Genomic DNA, 15,031 nt, shown 5'->3' on the forward strand with positions numbered 1-15,031 from the left:
GATAGATAGATAGATAGATAGATAGGAAATGATTGATGGATAGATAGATAGATAGATGGATAGATAGATAGATAGATAGATAGATAGATAGATAGATAGATAGATAGATAGATAGATAGATAGATAGATAGGAAATTATTCATGGATAGATATTTTATTTCTTCCTCACCGTTATGTCTATGTTTTTTGACTTTTTGTTTATTTTCTCTCTCTCTCTCTCTCTCTCTCTCTTTCTCTGTTTCTTTTCCTTATTGTCTCCATCTCTCATTCTTTTATTAAGTCATCTTCCCCCCCCCCCCCACCCGTACCTAGAGACCGAGGACTAAGTTAAAGTGTTCACGTTGAACGTCCCCCAGCCCTCAGGCAGTCTCACCCTTATCGGACTTCAGTCCATTTCCCGTCCAAATGGTGGCAGGGTTGGAGGGCCCATTATTAAGCTTACAATTATTGAGTCTCTGGGGGAAATGGAAGAGGAACAGAGACAAAAGGGAGCTAAACACAATGTACCGAAGAAAGATTGACAAATATGTAAGCAAGAAACAATGAGACATGATGTCATGTCAATCAAACCTGGAAGTGATTGAAAGAGCCTTGTTGGTGTCAACTTAACATGTGTGAGTGTATTAAGTGCATTTCAAGTTGTAGCACTTGGACTGTGAAATTAGTGAAATAATTAGTATTCTGCATATAAAAGACATATTATTCAATGAAGGTTTAACAAGTGGATATTGTTTTTTTAAAGGATATAGAACTAAATAAATACAAAATTTAAAAAGTTCAAACACAGGAATTTATTTTGAAATCATGTAAATCTTTCAGTAATCTACGATTTGTTTTCATTTATGCTACAAGTTTCGGTTTGAAAATGAAAAGACATTTTTTGACAAGATCGTCTGCAAGTCAAGAGACTGTGAATGCCATGTGTGTAGGGACGGTAAAGGAGGAGGCGCGGGAAAACGTCATGACGAACAATAAAGAGACAGAAAGAAGGAGAGAGAGGGAGAAAGAGAGAGTGGGAGAAAGTAGTATGAGAGAGCGGGAGAGATATAGAGGGTAAGAGAAAGTTGGAGAAAGAGTGAGAGAGAGAAAGAGAGAGTGGAAGAAAAGATGGGAGAGAGTAAAAGAGAGTATGAACAAGAGAGTGAGATTTGCAGAGACATAGTATGTGAGAGTTAAAAAGAAAAAGAGAGAGATCTAAGGGGGGGGGGGAATCAGATAGAATGACAGAGTGCAAGAGAGTGAGAGTTGATAGAGGAAGAGAGAGGTAAGAGAGTTTGCTCATCATCCTTGACCTCCTTCAGTCGTAGAACGACTCTGGTTCATCTCGAACACTTTTTCATATGGCTGTGGAGCCCTGTTTTGGAGAGACACTCCCGTCCACAGATATTGCAGGTCATGGTGGCGTTCGCTTTAGTGGTAGAGGAGCTGGCCATTTTCCTTGTGGCACGCTTTCTTCAAGAGCCGATGCCCATGTTTTCTCGCTGTCCATGGCTTTCTTGGTCACTGTCTCTCTCCAACTAGTGCTGTCTAAGGCTGTCTTCCCAATGGTCAGTATCAATGTTCACTGATTTTAAATCCCATTTTATCACATCAACGTAACGGAGGTGGGGGCTACCAGTTTTTCTTGAGCCAGACGCAAGTTGCCCGTACAGAATGATTTTCGGATGCGCTTGTCCTCCATCCGGCGAACATGTCCAAGCCAGCGCAGGCGGCGTTGCCAAAGGACCGTAAAGATGCTGAGAAGGCCTGTTCACGCGAGGATCTCAGTATTACACAGTCTAGGGTACTAGAGATAGTGAAAAAGAGCGTGTAAGTTAGGGAGAGGGAGGGAGGAGGAAAGAGAGAGGGGGGAGAGGGGGGAAGAGCCCAAGTGCGTTTTAAAATAAATTTTCCCTGTTAAAAGCCAAGTTGTCAAAATTATTCCCCTTGTATACCTTTGAAAAGTGATTACATCAAACGACATTTTCTCCCCAGAAAGTTTGACAACTCCACCATCACATGATCCACCTATATCCGGTAAATAAAAAAGAAAAACCGAGAGATGAAGAGAGAGAGAAAGTGAGTGTGAGAGAGAGAGAAACATGTAAATACAGAGAGAAAGAGTAAGATAGCGCGAGGGAGAAAGAAAGAGAGACAGAGGGAATATAAAAAGTGGATTTGAAAAAATAAATCCCAATGCCATTTGTTACTCTCATTATCATTAAACTTTTCCTTTTTCCAGACTGTCCCCTGACTTCTAATTAGGTCTTCAGTTCATTAGTATTCGTCTTGGGTCTCCCTGTAATAATGATATTACAGTTGACTCTGATTTTTGTCTTGTCTTTGATTGCTAAACAGCTCGTATGAGTTTGTTGTTTTTTTATCCCATGCACATAAAATACACGCAATGGGTCACTTGCTGTTTCGATGTGATTCAAATTCTCTGAGATTAACATATATCAAACTGGATGCTAAGAATATTGGGGAGGAAAAGAAATGCTATAGAAATCACTCTCTTCATTCCTACACCATAGAACATCCGAAACGGCGTTTGTGCATTTCTATCGCAATCTCCCAAGAAATCAACTTGAGCCTCGAATTCAGCTCACTCGCCCTCTTCCTAATCAACGTATTCGCAGCCTATCTTCCCTATCGTATTGTATGCCCTCTGGATTGCCTTTATAATGGTCCCGGGTTCGAACCCTGACCGGCGCTATATCCTGTTGTCCTGCAGGAGATTTGGGATAGGATGTCCTAATCTTCAATTCAATAGGAACATCCGTAAAATGCAGAGTATAGCACAAAAAAAAGCATTTGGTTGTAGTCATGATGAAAACAAACCAATAACCAGCTGGTGATGGCTGAATTTTAATTAATCTTTTTATTTCCCAACTAATACGTTTTATTTATTACACTAACTTGGTGCATGTAGAGGTGCATAAAACAAATAAAATGGCAAACAGATTAGAAACTTCTTCGTTTACAATGAACTTCTTATAACAGAAACCCTACTTCCACTACAGCCCAACATAACCAACACCCTGTACGGCAGTGCTGAACAGCTGAAGAAAACAGCACACTTTTTTCCTTGGCACAGTCTGCAAAAGAGCTGACAGCTGAGCAGCAATAAAGCTGGCTAGAAGAAGAAGAAGAAGAATAAGAGAAACCAACTTTCCGGTTAAACTTATTCACACACACAAAAATTAATTTCCATGACTAGATTACAGACAGCGGTAAAACTAAAGAGAGACCGGGAAAAGCTTCAGACAATGTGTTACTCTTCTGTTTGATCACTGTTCTGGTTCATGTTCTTCTGTTGCATAATATTCTTTTTTTCCCCCACATTTCTTTTTATTTTGGTTGCGTGTGCCTCGTCAATGTTGAGTTTGAGCTTTTTACCAAGTTTGTGAAAGTTGGAATGTGGAAGTTGGTATGTGGAAGTTGGAATGTGGAAGTTGGTGTGTGGAAGTTGGAATGTGGAAGTTGGTATGTGGAAGTTGGAATGTGAAAGTTGGAATGTGGAAGTTGGAATGTGGAAGTTGGAATGTGGAAGTTGGAATGTGGAAGTTGGTGTGTGGAAGTTGGTATGTGGAAGTTGAAATGTGGAAGTTGGAATGTGGAAGTTGGTATGTGGAAGTTGGAATGTGGAAGTTGGTATGTGGAAGTTGGAATGTGGAAGTTGGAATGTGGAAGTTGGTATGTGGAAGTTGGAATGTGGAAGTTGGAATGTGGAAGTTGGTATGTGGAAGTTGGAATGTGGAAGTTGGTATGTGGAAGTTGGAATGTGGAAGTTGGAATGTGGAAGTTGGTGTGTGGAAGTTGGTGTGTGGAAGTTGGTGTGTGGAAGTTGGTATGTGGAAGTTGGAATGTGGAAGTTGGAATGTGGAAGTTGGAATGTGGAAGTTGGTGTGTGGAAGTTGGAATGTGGAAGTTGGAATGTGGAAGTTGGTGTGTGGAAGTTGGAATGTGGAAGTTGGTGTGTGGAAGTTGGTATGTGGAAGTTGGAATGTGGAAGTTGGAATGTGGAAGTTGGTATGTGGAAGTTGGAATGTGAAAGTTGGAATGTGGAAGTTGGTATGTGGAAGTTGGAATGTGGAAGTTGGTGTGTGGAAGTTGGTATGTGGAAGTTGGTATGTGGAAGTTGGAATGTGGAAATTGGAATGTGGAAGCTGGAAGTAAACAATTAAATCTTATTCCAAACTTCAGTTTCACTAACACTGATTTAGTTCAGCTCAGTTGATAGAGCGTGGCGCTAACAACCCGAATATTGAGGGAGGGATTTCCATACTGACCTATTGTAATTTCTCTTTTTTTTTTCAAAGACAAAATGTGAATGATTTGATTATCATATTATTCAAATAGAGAGTATGATTTTTTTTGCATGTAGTAACTGTTTAATTAATCACTTTTAGCTTTGTAAATGTATGAATGTCAAACGAACCAAGAGATTAGAAACAGGGTTACGGCAGCGATTGGACTCCGTGATGACCTGCTAACTATCGTAAAAATAAAAAAACGCAAGCTTAAAATCTATGGCCATATTACAAGATCTTCGGGGCTCGCAAAGACCTTCCTTTAGGGAACAGTACCAGGAAAAGGAAGAGGCAAACAGAGAAAGCGATGGGAGGACAGCATAAAAAAATGGCCTGCCATTGAAAGAGGTTCTAATTAAGGCACAAGACAGAGAGGAAAGGAGAAAGATGGTCGACTAATCTTGCATAGTGCCCCAACGGTCCAACCGACTAAGGGATAGGTCAAGGTAATCTAAATGTATGCATGTATGCTTCTCATTGTCTGTTTTGTCATGATCTGTTTTTTTGTTTCTGTTCTATAAATGATCGATTTTATCATGTTTTTATCAAATTCTGTTTAAATTGCTTTGAAACATAATAATCAGAGGCGATCCCAAAGGAGGGAACTAGAAATAGCTACATGTTCAGAGAAGGAGCCAAATGGGTGATAAGGGGGCACTTAACTATATGTCCACTTTTATCTGACATAATATAAACAGTACTTTTAGGTAGATAATTTGAAAGTGTTATCTACAGAGAAAGAAACAACGGAATCCATTGAGAGAGAGAGAGAGAGACAGAGACAGAGAGAAAGAGATGGATAGATAGAGATTGATTGTGACAGCTAAAGATCAAATGATCCAAGTCTAACTACTGTACTTCTTCCATGGATTCAATTGTGTCTTCAATGGCATCACTTACTAGAGATAAGATCCCATAATTAGTTTCTTTTCTTACCGATGTTACAATATTTCTTAAGTCTAGACAAACATATTGGTGTAAGGAGTTATTATTGCATTGTATATTTTGAGCAATGTCTCTATCTTGTAGACATTAATTGAGCAACTGCAAACTTCAATCTTCTCAATCTACTTGATTCTTTTTCAAAGTTTTTATTTCACATTTTTACTCATAAAAGTAACAAGTAACATAGAGACAAAAAGATATGTCATTCTCCTCCTTTACAAAAATTAGTAGCATCCGTTAGAGGGAATACTTTGCTCTTAACAACTATTGAAAGATAGACCGAAATTTTATTGGCCAGCCACTATTTCCAAACCCAGAGTTTTCAATGTGCGACCGATTTGTTAGTAATTTTGTTTTTCGAAAATATAAATAAACTGTCAAACGTGCAGGTAAATTGTTTTTAAGATCCGTGTCCAGGTTCTAGGTTTGGCCAATGAAGAATGAGTAGGCCGGTAAGATGAATTGTAAAAATATTCTTTTATTCAGTATGTTTGAAACAAAACAACTCAAGATTTATAGCTCATGGTGTTAGATTTATGAATCCACCAATATCTTGGAGAACAAGCTTCAGCTAATGTCGCTAAAATTTGCTTTTGTAGCCTAGATATAAGTCTATATTTTATTCACATTATTTTATAACCTTGCATAATTTTCAATCTAAGGAGGCGCAGTGGCTGAGTGTTAAATGGCTTGCCTTTCGAACTGAAGGGTCCCGAATCCTGGTCCACACAGCTCTACTGGGTTCCTGACATTACTTCGATGAAAATAAAGGGGTCGGTCGTTGTGCTGGCCACATGACACCCCCGTTAACCGTGGGTCGAAGAAACAGAATATCTTAACATCATCTGCCCCATATATTGCAAGATCTGAAACGGGTGCTTAGAATTTTCAGTGTGACACTACTCCATCTTTCGTTAAAATTTCTCTAGACCGCGTTATACTCTATTATATATAAACATATAACTATGTAGCTAAATATTATTATTTGTATATTCAAATACATGACAGTTCCTTCTAACTGTGTTTTTTTTTAACAGATTTAACCCTAGAAATGCTTATTAACACTCTTACTTTGACGTATGTTATAATATTTTATAACTGTAGTTTAGGCCAATATGCCAATAAAATTATTTTTTTTAAGTTGAAGGTGTAACCCCTTCCCATTTTCTCTCAGTTAATGGGGAGGACTTTGAGTCTACAGGAAAGATCTTGACCTAACAAGAATGCTTTCTGTGGCACTCAGAACTCTGGCAAAGTGTATTGGGGAAATGGAATTCCAACATTCCACTTCGTCTCTCTATGTCTCCACAGGAGGCACAGGAAGGCACCATCCGGGCAGAAGACTCAGAGGTGGGAAACCAAACACATTGTGATCTCAACGCCATTTGATTCATGGGGTAAAACAAACGAACATTTCTACTCGTGGCATAGCTTGGGAATTGTTCGTTTCCTTCTTCTCCCCACCTTTTATTAACATTAAATTAACATGTGCGTTTGTTTTACATTGGCTGGTGTCATAAGTGTTGGCGTCTACTTCGGACGGTTTTGAGAACAGTTTGACACACGATGTCGCCACTGCATCGATGAAACAGTAGACCACATTCTCAATGAACGTCGCCGTTTTGCATGAAAGGCGATAGGGACAGGGATATGTACGGGAACAGGACGACCTATAAACTCCCCCCTCCCCCGCTTTCTTTCACGTGCTGTAAGGGAGTAATCTCAGCATGTTCGTTTACTAATGGGGTTTCTGATAAGGTGTCGTAAGTGAAACTGAAAGAGAGTACGATATAGAGACCTATATATAGAGAGTATTATAGAGAGAGTCTACCTGAGATTGATTCCTTTATATATTGACTAATGAAATGTGGAATAGGTTATAACATCTGTCTGCTTGTATACAAATTGGATCTTGTTTTAAATGTCCTTATTTCTGGTGTGGTCGTTTTGAATAATACCTTGAATCCTTTTGTAGCATCTCGATTCCATGGCTAGAAACTAGCTATCGAAGCATGTTCTAATATTAGTCTATTTAGGCAGATAGTTTCGAATGTATTATTGCATTATTGCATGAATGTACTTGAGATTGTAAGAGTGACTGAGGGAATAAACGAAGATGGAAACAAAGAGGGTCAGTCTAGATGTGTACCTGAGAGTGTTAGTACAAGCAAGCCATGAGTAAAGATTTCGGTATAGGAGTTAAGTAATCTATGTTGTGTTTGTTTTGTCTACCACATTTGTGACTTTATCTTAGTGGTAATTAAGAAAGGTAATTAAGGAACTACATTTCTTCAAAGAACCATTAGATCTACTAATAGTTAAAATATAAAACTGTAAAAAACAAGATTTCCTATTTCTTGGTTTTGGTATGATCTTAAGTCCAATCTGGACTAGCCCATCTCTAGGCTTCACACTCAACCCCCCTCCCCTGTAACCTATGTGTTCTTCCATTCGCTCTAAGTAAACTCGGTGTGTCATGTTTCTATATCTATATCATCCCTCCCCGTCTCATTAGATGTTATTTATGCTCGTGCGAGTGTGATTGTGTGCGTGTGGGTGTGTGTATGCGCTGGTAAACTCATAGACTCCCCCCGCCCTGAGAGCATCTTTAGTTCGCTCCAGATATCAGTCCGGACGTAAATTGGTACTGACGGGAGAGAGAAAGTTAGATCACGGGGTCGTTATCACTGACCATAGTTTCTGAAGTGGACGTCCCAGGGATGATGTATGCTCCCAGGCTGTGTCCGTCTCGTAATGAAGGTCCACGAGCGGTCAAGCGTGCTTTAAGTGGATGAGAGATGTAACATGGGAATTATGACAAGGGCGTCGCTTGGGTTTTAAATATGAGAAACGTCTAAAACAGAAACAAAAAAAAAGGTAAAGTTCTCATTTCAGACCTTGCGATCTATAGGGCAGGTGATGTAAAACTCATCTGTTTCACAGGCCGACGGTTAACGAGGGTATCATGTGGCCAGCACAACGACCAGCCGCCTTTAGGTTCCTCGAGTAATATCAGGTTCCCATTAGGGCAGGGTGCATTCAGAGGCGTCTAGAAAATCCCAAAAATCAAAATCTCAGACTTCACCGAGATTTTGAACCAACGAGCCACATTCGTTGTGGAAAGTGAGGGCGGTAGGTTTTTGTGCTGGCCACATGACACCCACGCTAACCGTCGTACATAGAACATAAAAACAGATGACATTTACATTAGCTGCCTTAAGATACCAGCTCTGAAGGGGGCTCTTTACTTACCAATAACTACTTACTACTTTTACCAACAGATCTGTATATACGTTGTGAAGTTATACACTAAAAGAGATACAAAGTAAAATCATTGGCCTAAAATGTTAACACGTGATAGTTTACAGGTCTGTCACAAGCCTGTGTATTAACTTGTTTGTGTACTTTAATTTAGTAATATTAATTTTAAAAAACGCAAACGTCACAGCTGTGTCATACCTTTCATTTATCGTCCAATTCAGATTTGTAGTGCTGGAGATGACATTAAATGAAATCTGTTTTTCAAACCATTAATTCAATTTTTTTTATTATATTCATAAACCTAATTGCTGTTTACAGCACAGTAAAATGGCGTTGCTAGGGTAGGAGAGGGGGCTCCAAATTTGAAAATCCCCTGGGCCCCCACTTGAGAGGTCCCCCAAATGTGTGTTCGAATTTTTTTTACATTAAATATTACACCATTATCTCATGTCATGATGTCTCATGTCAAAATGCAGGGGCCCCTAAAGAGGTCAAGCCCCCCGGGCACCCAAATCCCTAGCTACGCCACTGGCACACTGCCACCTTCACGAATGTCTTTGTAGCCGCTAAGTGGGCCTAAGTTGAGTTGATTGATTTCTCTTTTGCACAGATTTGCAGTGCTTCTTCTGTTACAGAAAAACGTTTGTACAGAAAGCCGGACGTATTACTTTTATCTGCTCATAATGATTTTTTGTTTCAACAATAACAAGGAAGGGACTTTTGAAAGATCCGTCAGTTGAACGTCCAAGATCCATCCCTTTGAGTTAACTTACACTTCAGGATCTGCCAACGTCTTAAGAGCGTTAGAAGAAAAATTGATGTACTTGGCCGAACTTAGGAACAGGAAAGGGGGGGGGGGTGCCAATGATTTAGAAATGTTGTAAACGGTATTGTTTCAACCCCATTATTTTTTTATGTTGGTCAAACATTGTGTTAAAATGTCACAACTGCAATTGTCTACAGTTTTGTGGATTCGTAAAGTCGTAAGAATTGAGAGATAGGTTATAGAATACGATCTTAAAGTTGTTGTTTTTTAAATATGCTCTACTAGCACAAATATCGAAGTAAATCAAACAATCAATAAAAAAAAAAACTCACTTACAAATTGATAAAAAGATCTCTTTTAAACTACCAAACAGATGAAGTTTCTTATGCACGCTCCTGTTACCTCTTAGGTGCTCACTAAGGCACGGTTTTGACAGGTTTGCAACCTGAACGCTACAATTCGCGAAAAAAAAACGCAAGCTTTCTATTAAACCTTTGTATTTATTAGCGGCCCCCGAAAGGGGAAAAGACGCTATTAGTTTTGTGCGAAATGTCTGTCCGTCTGTCCCGTTTAGATCTCGTAAACTGGAAAAGATTGAAAATCCGACATCACAATATTTTAGACCATTAAAAGTTCTGATGCAACGGCAAATTTTTTTCTGAAAGCGATAAGTCTAATTTTTAAAATCAGTTATGCAAGAAGTTTTTTTAAAGAGAAAAAGCTAATTAGTATGCATTATAAGCTAGAACTACATTAAAACGAATACTAATCTTCTAAACTTCATTTTCGTGAAAATATTTTTGATGCGTTTTCGTTGTGAACATTCGAATAAGAGATTGAGCCTTTTCAAAATAATTACATCAATTATAAGACACTAGCCTGGCATTACCCGCGGCCTGCGGGTCTAAGTTTGTGTTTACTAATGTAGTGGATTGGATTTAGATGTATGTAAAACTTAGCTAATGATCCTTTCACGTTATTTCTCTTTCGCTGCGAAAATAAAATTAGTTTTGCGAAAATGGATTTACCCGCAGTCAATACATTATTATCTATTAAAAACGAAAAGAGCGATAGCTTTGTTAAATGAATGGGATTATAAAGTGAACAATTAAACGAAATAATTATTAGTACGCGAATCATGAATGAATATAGATCTAGGCCTATCTCAACTCGGCTTCGCAGCTTTCGTAAACGAATGTAGCTTTAGAAAACCAAATTTGAATGTTTATTTGATCAAAATATGAAATGAATGGACTTTAATTAAAATGTTTATGTGTTAAAGTATAAAACTATCTGTGCGAAGAGAAGTTTTATCATCTTAGAGTTGAATTAGAGTTTTAGATCTAGGGATGGGATTATAAAGTAAACAATTAAACGAATTAATTTTTAGTACGCGATTCATTACGGTATTGTCTAATGAAAGAATGTTCGTCAGGAAATCTGTAGTCACAGATATAAGGAACTAATTTATGTAAAAAATGCTTTTGAAACACAAAATTGAAGGTTAATTTTATTATATAATGAAATCAATGGACCTTCTTTTGTATTTTCTTGTGTCAAAGTAAAAAACTATCTGCGCAAAGTGTATTTCTTAAAATTAGATCTAGGTCTAAATCCTTTCGATCTTTTCTCATGTCAACATTGTAGACATGGCCTAGATCCATAAAATACTATAGCTGTAATAGAGTCGGACAACTTTATTTTTTTTTTGAGGGTCTTAAGTTTGTTTTAGGTCTACAATACATACACTACGGTCTAAGTTAGTACCCAAGGAACATTCCTGCCTAGTTTTATCAAGATTGGTCAAGCGGTTTTGATGTCTATAAGTAACATACATACATACATACACCTCACATTCTACTTTATAATATAGATAAGTAAAGCCAGGAGAGGCGCGGTAGCTGAGCTGTAACGCGCATGGCTTCTGATCCGGGGGTCCCGGGTTCGAATCCTGGTGAAGAATGGGATTTTCAACTTTGGCATCTTTGGGCGCCTCTGAGTCCACCCAGATCTAATGGGTACCTGACATTGGTTGGGGAAATGTAAAGGCGGTTGGTAGTTGTGCTGGCTACATGACACCCTCGTTAACCGTAGGCCAAAAAACAGATGAACTTTACATCATCTGCCCTTTAGACCACAAGATCTGAAAGGGGAACTAGCTAGGCCAGGTTCACATCTAACTTTGCATTCACTTACACCTATCCTTTGATCTGCTGGACCGTTGGGGCACTACACAAGATCTGTCAACCTTCTTTCTCCATTCTTATCTCTCATTTGTCTTTGATATAATTTCACTTGGGTGTTCTTTCTGAAAATATTGAAGCCTGCCTGGTTGGACCACTTCGGGGGCCGATTTTGAGTTTGTGTTTCCACACAAACTGTCTTTGTAACCTTGTTTATTTTTTTTAATTTTTTTTTTGTAATTCCCCAAAGACAGCAGTCTATACATAAAGTATAAATAGAAATAGTAAAATTTGTAAAGCATATTGACTTTCTTTTTCCGTAAGTCATCTTGGGACACGTTCAATGTATAGAACATTACTTAGCATCAAACAAATCTATTTCTTCATGACTTCGAGACAGAATAGATCTAGACATAGGTCTGGTAGTTAGAACTCAAAGAATCGCTGACAAGTATGTAGTAGACGCTCAATTGGAGAATACTAAAAAAAAAACATATTAAGGGGTTATCATTGTAACAAAAAAAGTGCCGATAATTGTCAAATGAAACTTATTGTTTAAAGAAATGGTTGGTATATTCCGTTTGAAAAGCAGCGTAAAGTGTATAAAAATATTTCGACATAGACATTTGAATTGAGAAGCCGAAGAATGGTCAGAGATTGTGCCTAAGACATAACTTTTTTTGTTATGCTCGGGAGGGTGTGGTGGGTATATGGGAAGCGGACAAGTCAAAGTGATATCAGAACTCACTGGATAAAATCATGTGTGTGTATGTGTGTCGGGTGGGGGGGGGGAGGGAAGCTTATAAAACGGGTCTTTCCGAATCAAGTCAACATTTTATGTCAGAAAAATTACGATGCGCAGGTTGCCATTATAACTGAACCATAACTGGTCTCAACTACCATTAAGACCCTGTCTAGATCTCTCTATGTCTTTCTCTCTCTCTCTCTCTCTTCTTTTATTCTCTCTCTCTCTTTTTCTTCTCTTTCTTATCTCTTTCTCATATCTCTCTCCTCTCCTTCTCTTTCTCTCCTCTTCATCTCTTCTCTTTTTTCCTTCTCTCTCTCTCTTCTCTCTCTCTCTCTCTCTTTTACCAACCGTCACCCTATTACACCCATCCCCACCCCACTCAGTCATCTAATAACGTCGCCCCAATTATACCAGACAACATCTGCCTGGCCCGCACCCTACACCCACAGAAATGGAAGAGCCGCTGCCCAGTGTTGAATGTGGGCGTCTTAATTAGCACCGACCCTGGTCTTTAGCACGCACGTAGAGCTTTAAGAAAAAAGACATAAGGAGAGAGAGGGGGAGCGAGAAAGAGAAGTTACACCCAAAGTAGAAAGCAAAGCGAATCTTGCCAACTTTCTATTCTTGTGTGTTTTTTTCTACTAAGATCTAGCTCTTTTTTTTTAAAGAGTCTATATATATATATATAGCCAATACCCGTGCTACGCTAGGTTCAAATAGTTTGTTTATTTTTGTTTATATTGCCAGAACACTCTTAAACCAACGAATAAAAACGGCCAGGATTACACCCCCAACACAATTTCCTAGCCCTCAATTTCTTTTTTTTTTTGTCTCTATCATCCTACAAATCATTATTTTCTACTATAGAGATATACATTTAGGCTCATCAGTTGTAGCCTTTCATCTGCTGTCACTATGATGACCCCTCACCCCACATACACACAAACAACATTTTCATAGGAAACGCCCACTCCCCCAACAACACACATTTTGGTCCATTGTATCTTCGAAGGAAACGGCTGTCCTTGAATGTAGATACCTGATACCCGTGCTACGCTACTGTTTGAATTTACCTTTACCTATCCCTTAGTCTGTTGGACCGTTGGGGCACCAAGCAAGATTTGTCGACCGTCTTTCTCCATTCCTCCCTGTCTTTTGCCTTGGTTAAAACCTATATCAATGGTAGGCCCGTCCATTTTTTTATGTTGTCCTCCCATCGCGTTCTCTATCTGCTCTTCTTCTTTTTCCTGGTACTGTTCCCTGAAGGAAGGTCTTTGCAAGCCCCCTGGATCTTGTAATATGGCCATATATTTTAAGCTTGAATTAGCTGGTATATATGTATATCTCCTTCAATACTAGAACACTTTTAAACTTTACACAAGGATAAAAGCGCTTTTTTGTTCCATGTTCTAGGACAAAGTTATGTAAGTATTTTTTTCCCATGTGCCATGCGTACATGAATTAGCATGGAAAACCAGTGTGTTTACCTTTCTAATTAAAGTATAAATGAAAAAGGGAGGATGTATATATATATATATATATATGGCTAGGAAGGCTAGGTGAAAGGATACATGACTAATCCGTAAGGTTGTTATTGCCGGAAGTAGTAATGGATATAAGCATTGGCACGCGTCGCAAATAGCCTCTAACAACCAACCAACTCATATGTTCTCTCAGATATTGAGGCCAGCGGGGCTGTTATCATTAACGGGAGATGGGGCAAAGGCTAGTAACTGGCGCCTATAGCAGAAACCTTCGGGCAGGATGGGTTCGTTAGCCTTGGTTGGCTGCACACTAAGAGAAGGAAAACTCTGAAATCAAACCTCTGCTGCCTTGCAGCTAAACCCAAACATGAAAAAAACTTCGGGAGTCAGCACTGAGGAAACATCAGGAGCCGCCAACCCATAGGCAGTTGCCAGCACACAGTGATACACACTGGCAGAATCTGCGACGCTCCTGATCCCTAGTTGTATCGACAATTGCCGTTTGTTCGAACATATCAGCTGCGTGAAGAGATGGGGGGACTGCTGCGTGGTGACTTTGTTCCGACTACAGCTAATGCCCAGGAATTCATCTCATTTCTTTGTGATGATACATGGTAGATTCCAAACTTAAGGAAGAGGCCATAACAAGACTGATAACTCTCAACTTTTGGTACGAAAGCTCACCTTAATATTTTGACATATTAATCTTATTGTAAATTGTGTAGATATACAAATAATTTAAATACAGATTGACAATTTAAATTGTCTACGGGTTTCGATAAGTGTTGGTATCTATATGTATGCTTATATATCATGTTGTATATTATTGTCCATGAATTATCAAGACGGAAGAATAACAGCCAACAAAAAATTGGTAAAGAAAATGTTTGTTTTATTTATTTATTTATTTAATCCCAGACTTGAAATAGTTTATCATTTCTTAAAAGAGGTCAACAAGAAACACACTTTGTTTCTCAGTAAACTCAAGTCTCTAATGTTTCTCTCACTTACAAAAAAACTAGTAAGTTAAACGTGGAACTAACTCGCACTGTGGTAACCTCCCTTGTCTCACACAGACACGCCAATAAGAATTAGTTCACATTGGACAAGTGTTACAATAGAATCTAAAGAGATGGGGGGGGGGAGTTGAAGAGCAGGGGCGTATCTCTCTTGAGGGTCTGCTTATCTCATTGTATATTACTGAGTATCAAAAGGGAGGGGGGGGAATAATTCATGCCCATGGATCAGAAATTGAATGACTTGAACTTGATTTTAAAAACAAAAACCTCTAGAAACAATGGCATGACACCAAGACGCACATTCTTCGACCTGGTCTTGAACAACGAACGTCG

General features: G+C 38.8%; 2 protein-coding genes across 4 annotated transcripts in view; both read right to left on the reverse strand.

Moving 5' to 3' along the window:
• LOC129923182 (uncharacterized) overlaps nucleotides 1–3,301 on the reverse strand; it is a 10,348-nt gene extending 7,047 nt beyond the window's left edge. The window contains exon 1 of the mRNA XM_056013109.1: nucleotides 3,258–3,301. Within this exon, the coding sequence (XP_055869084.1) occupies nucleotides 3,258–3,301 (44 nt within the window). The remainder of the gene's footprint in view (nucleotides 1–3,257) is intronic.
• The window catches only part of LOC106056486 (neuroligin-4, X-linked-like), a 269,821-nt gene that overhangs the window by 238,155 nt on the left and 16,635 nt on the right, over nucleotides 1–15,031 (reverse strand). The window lies entirely within an intron of this gene.

Source organism: Biomphalaria glabrata, chromosome 15 (assembly GCF_947242115.1).
Source record: "Biomphalaria glabrata chromosome 15, xgBioGlab47.1, whole genome shotgun sequence".
Taxonomy (NCBI): domain Eukaryota; kingdom Metazoa; phylum Mollusca; class Gastropoda; family Planorbidae; genus Biomphalaria; species Biomphalaria glabrata.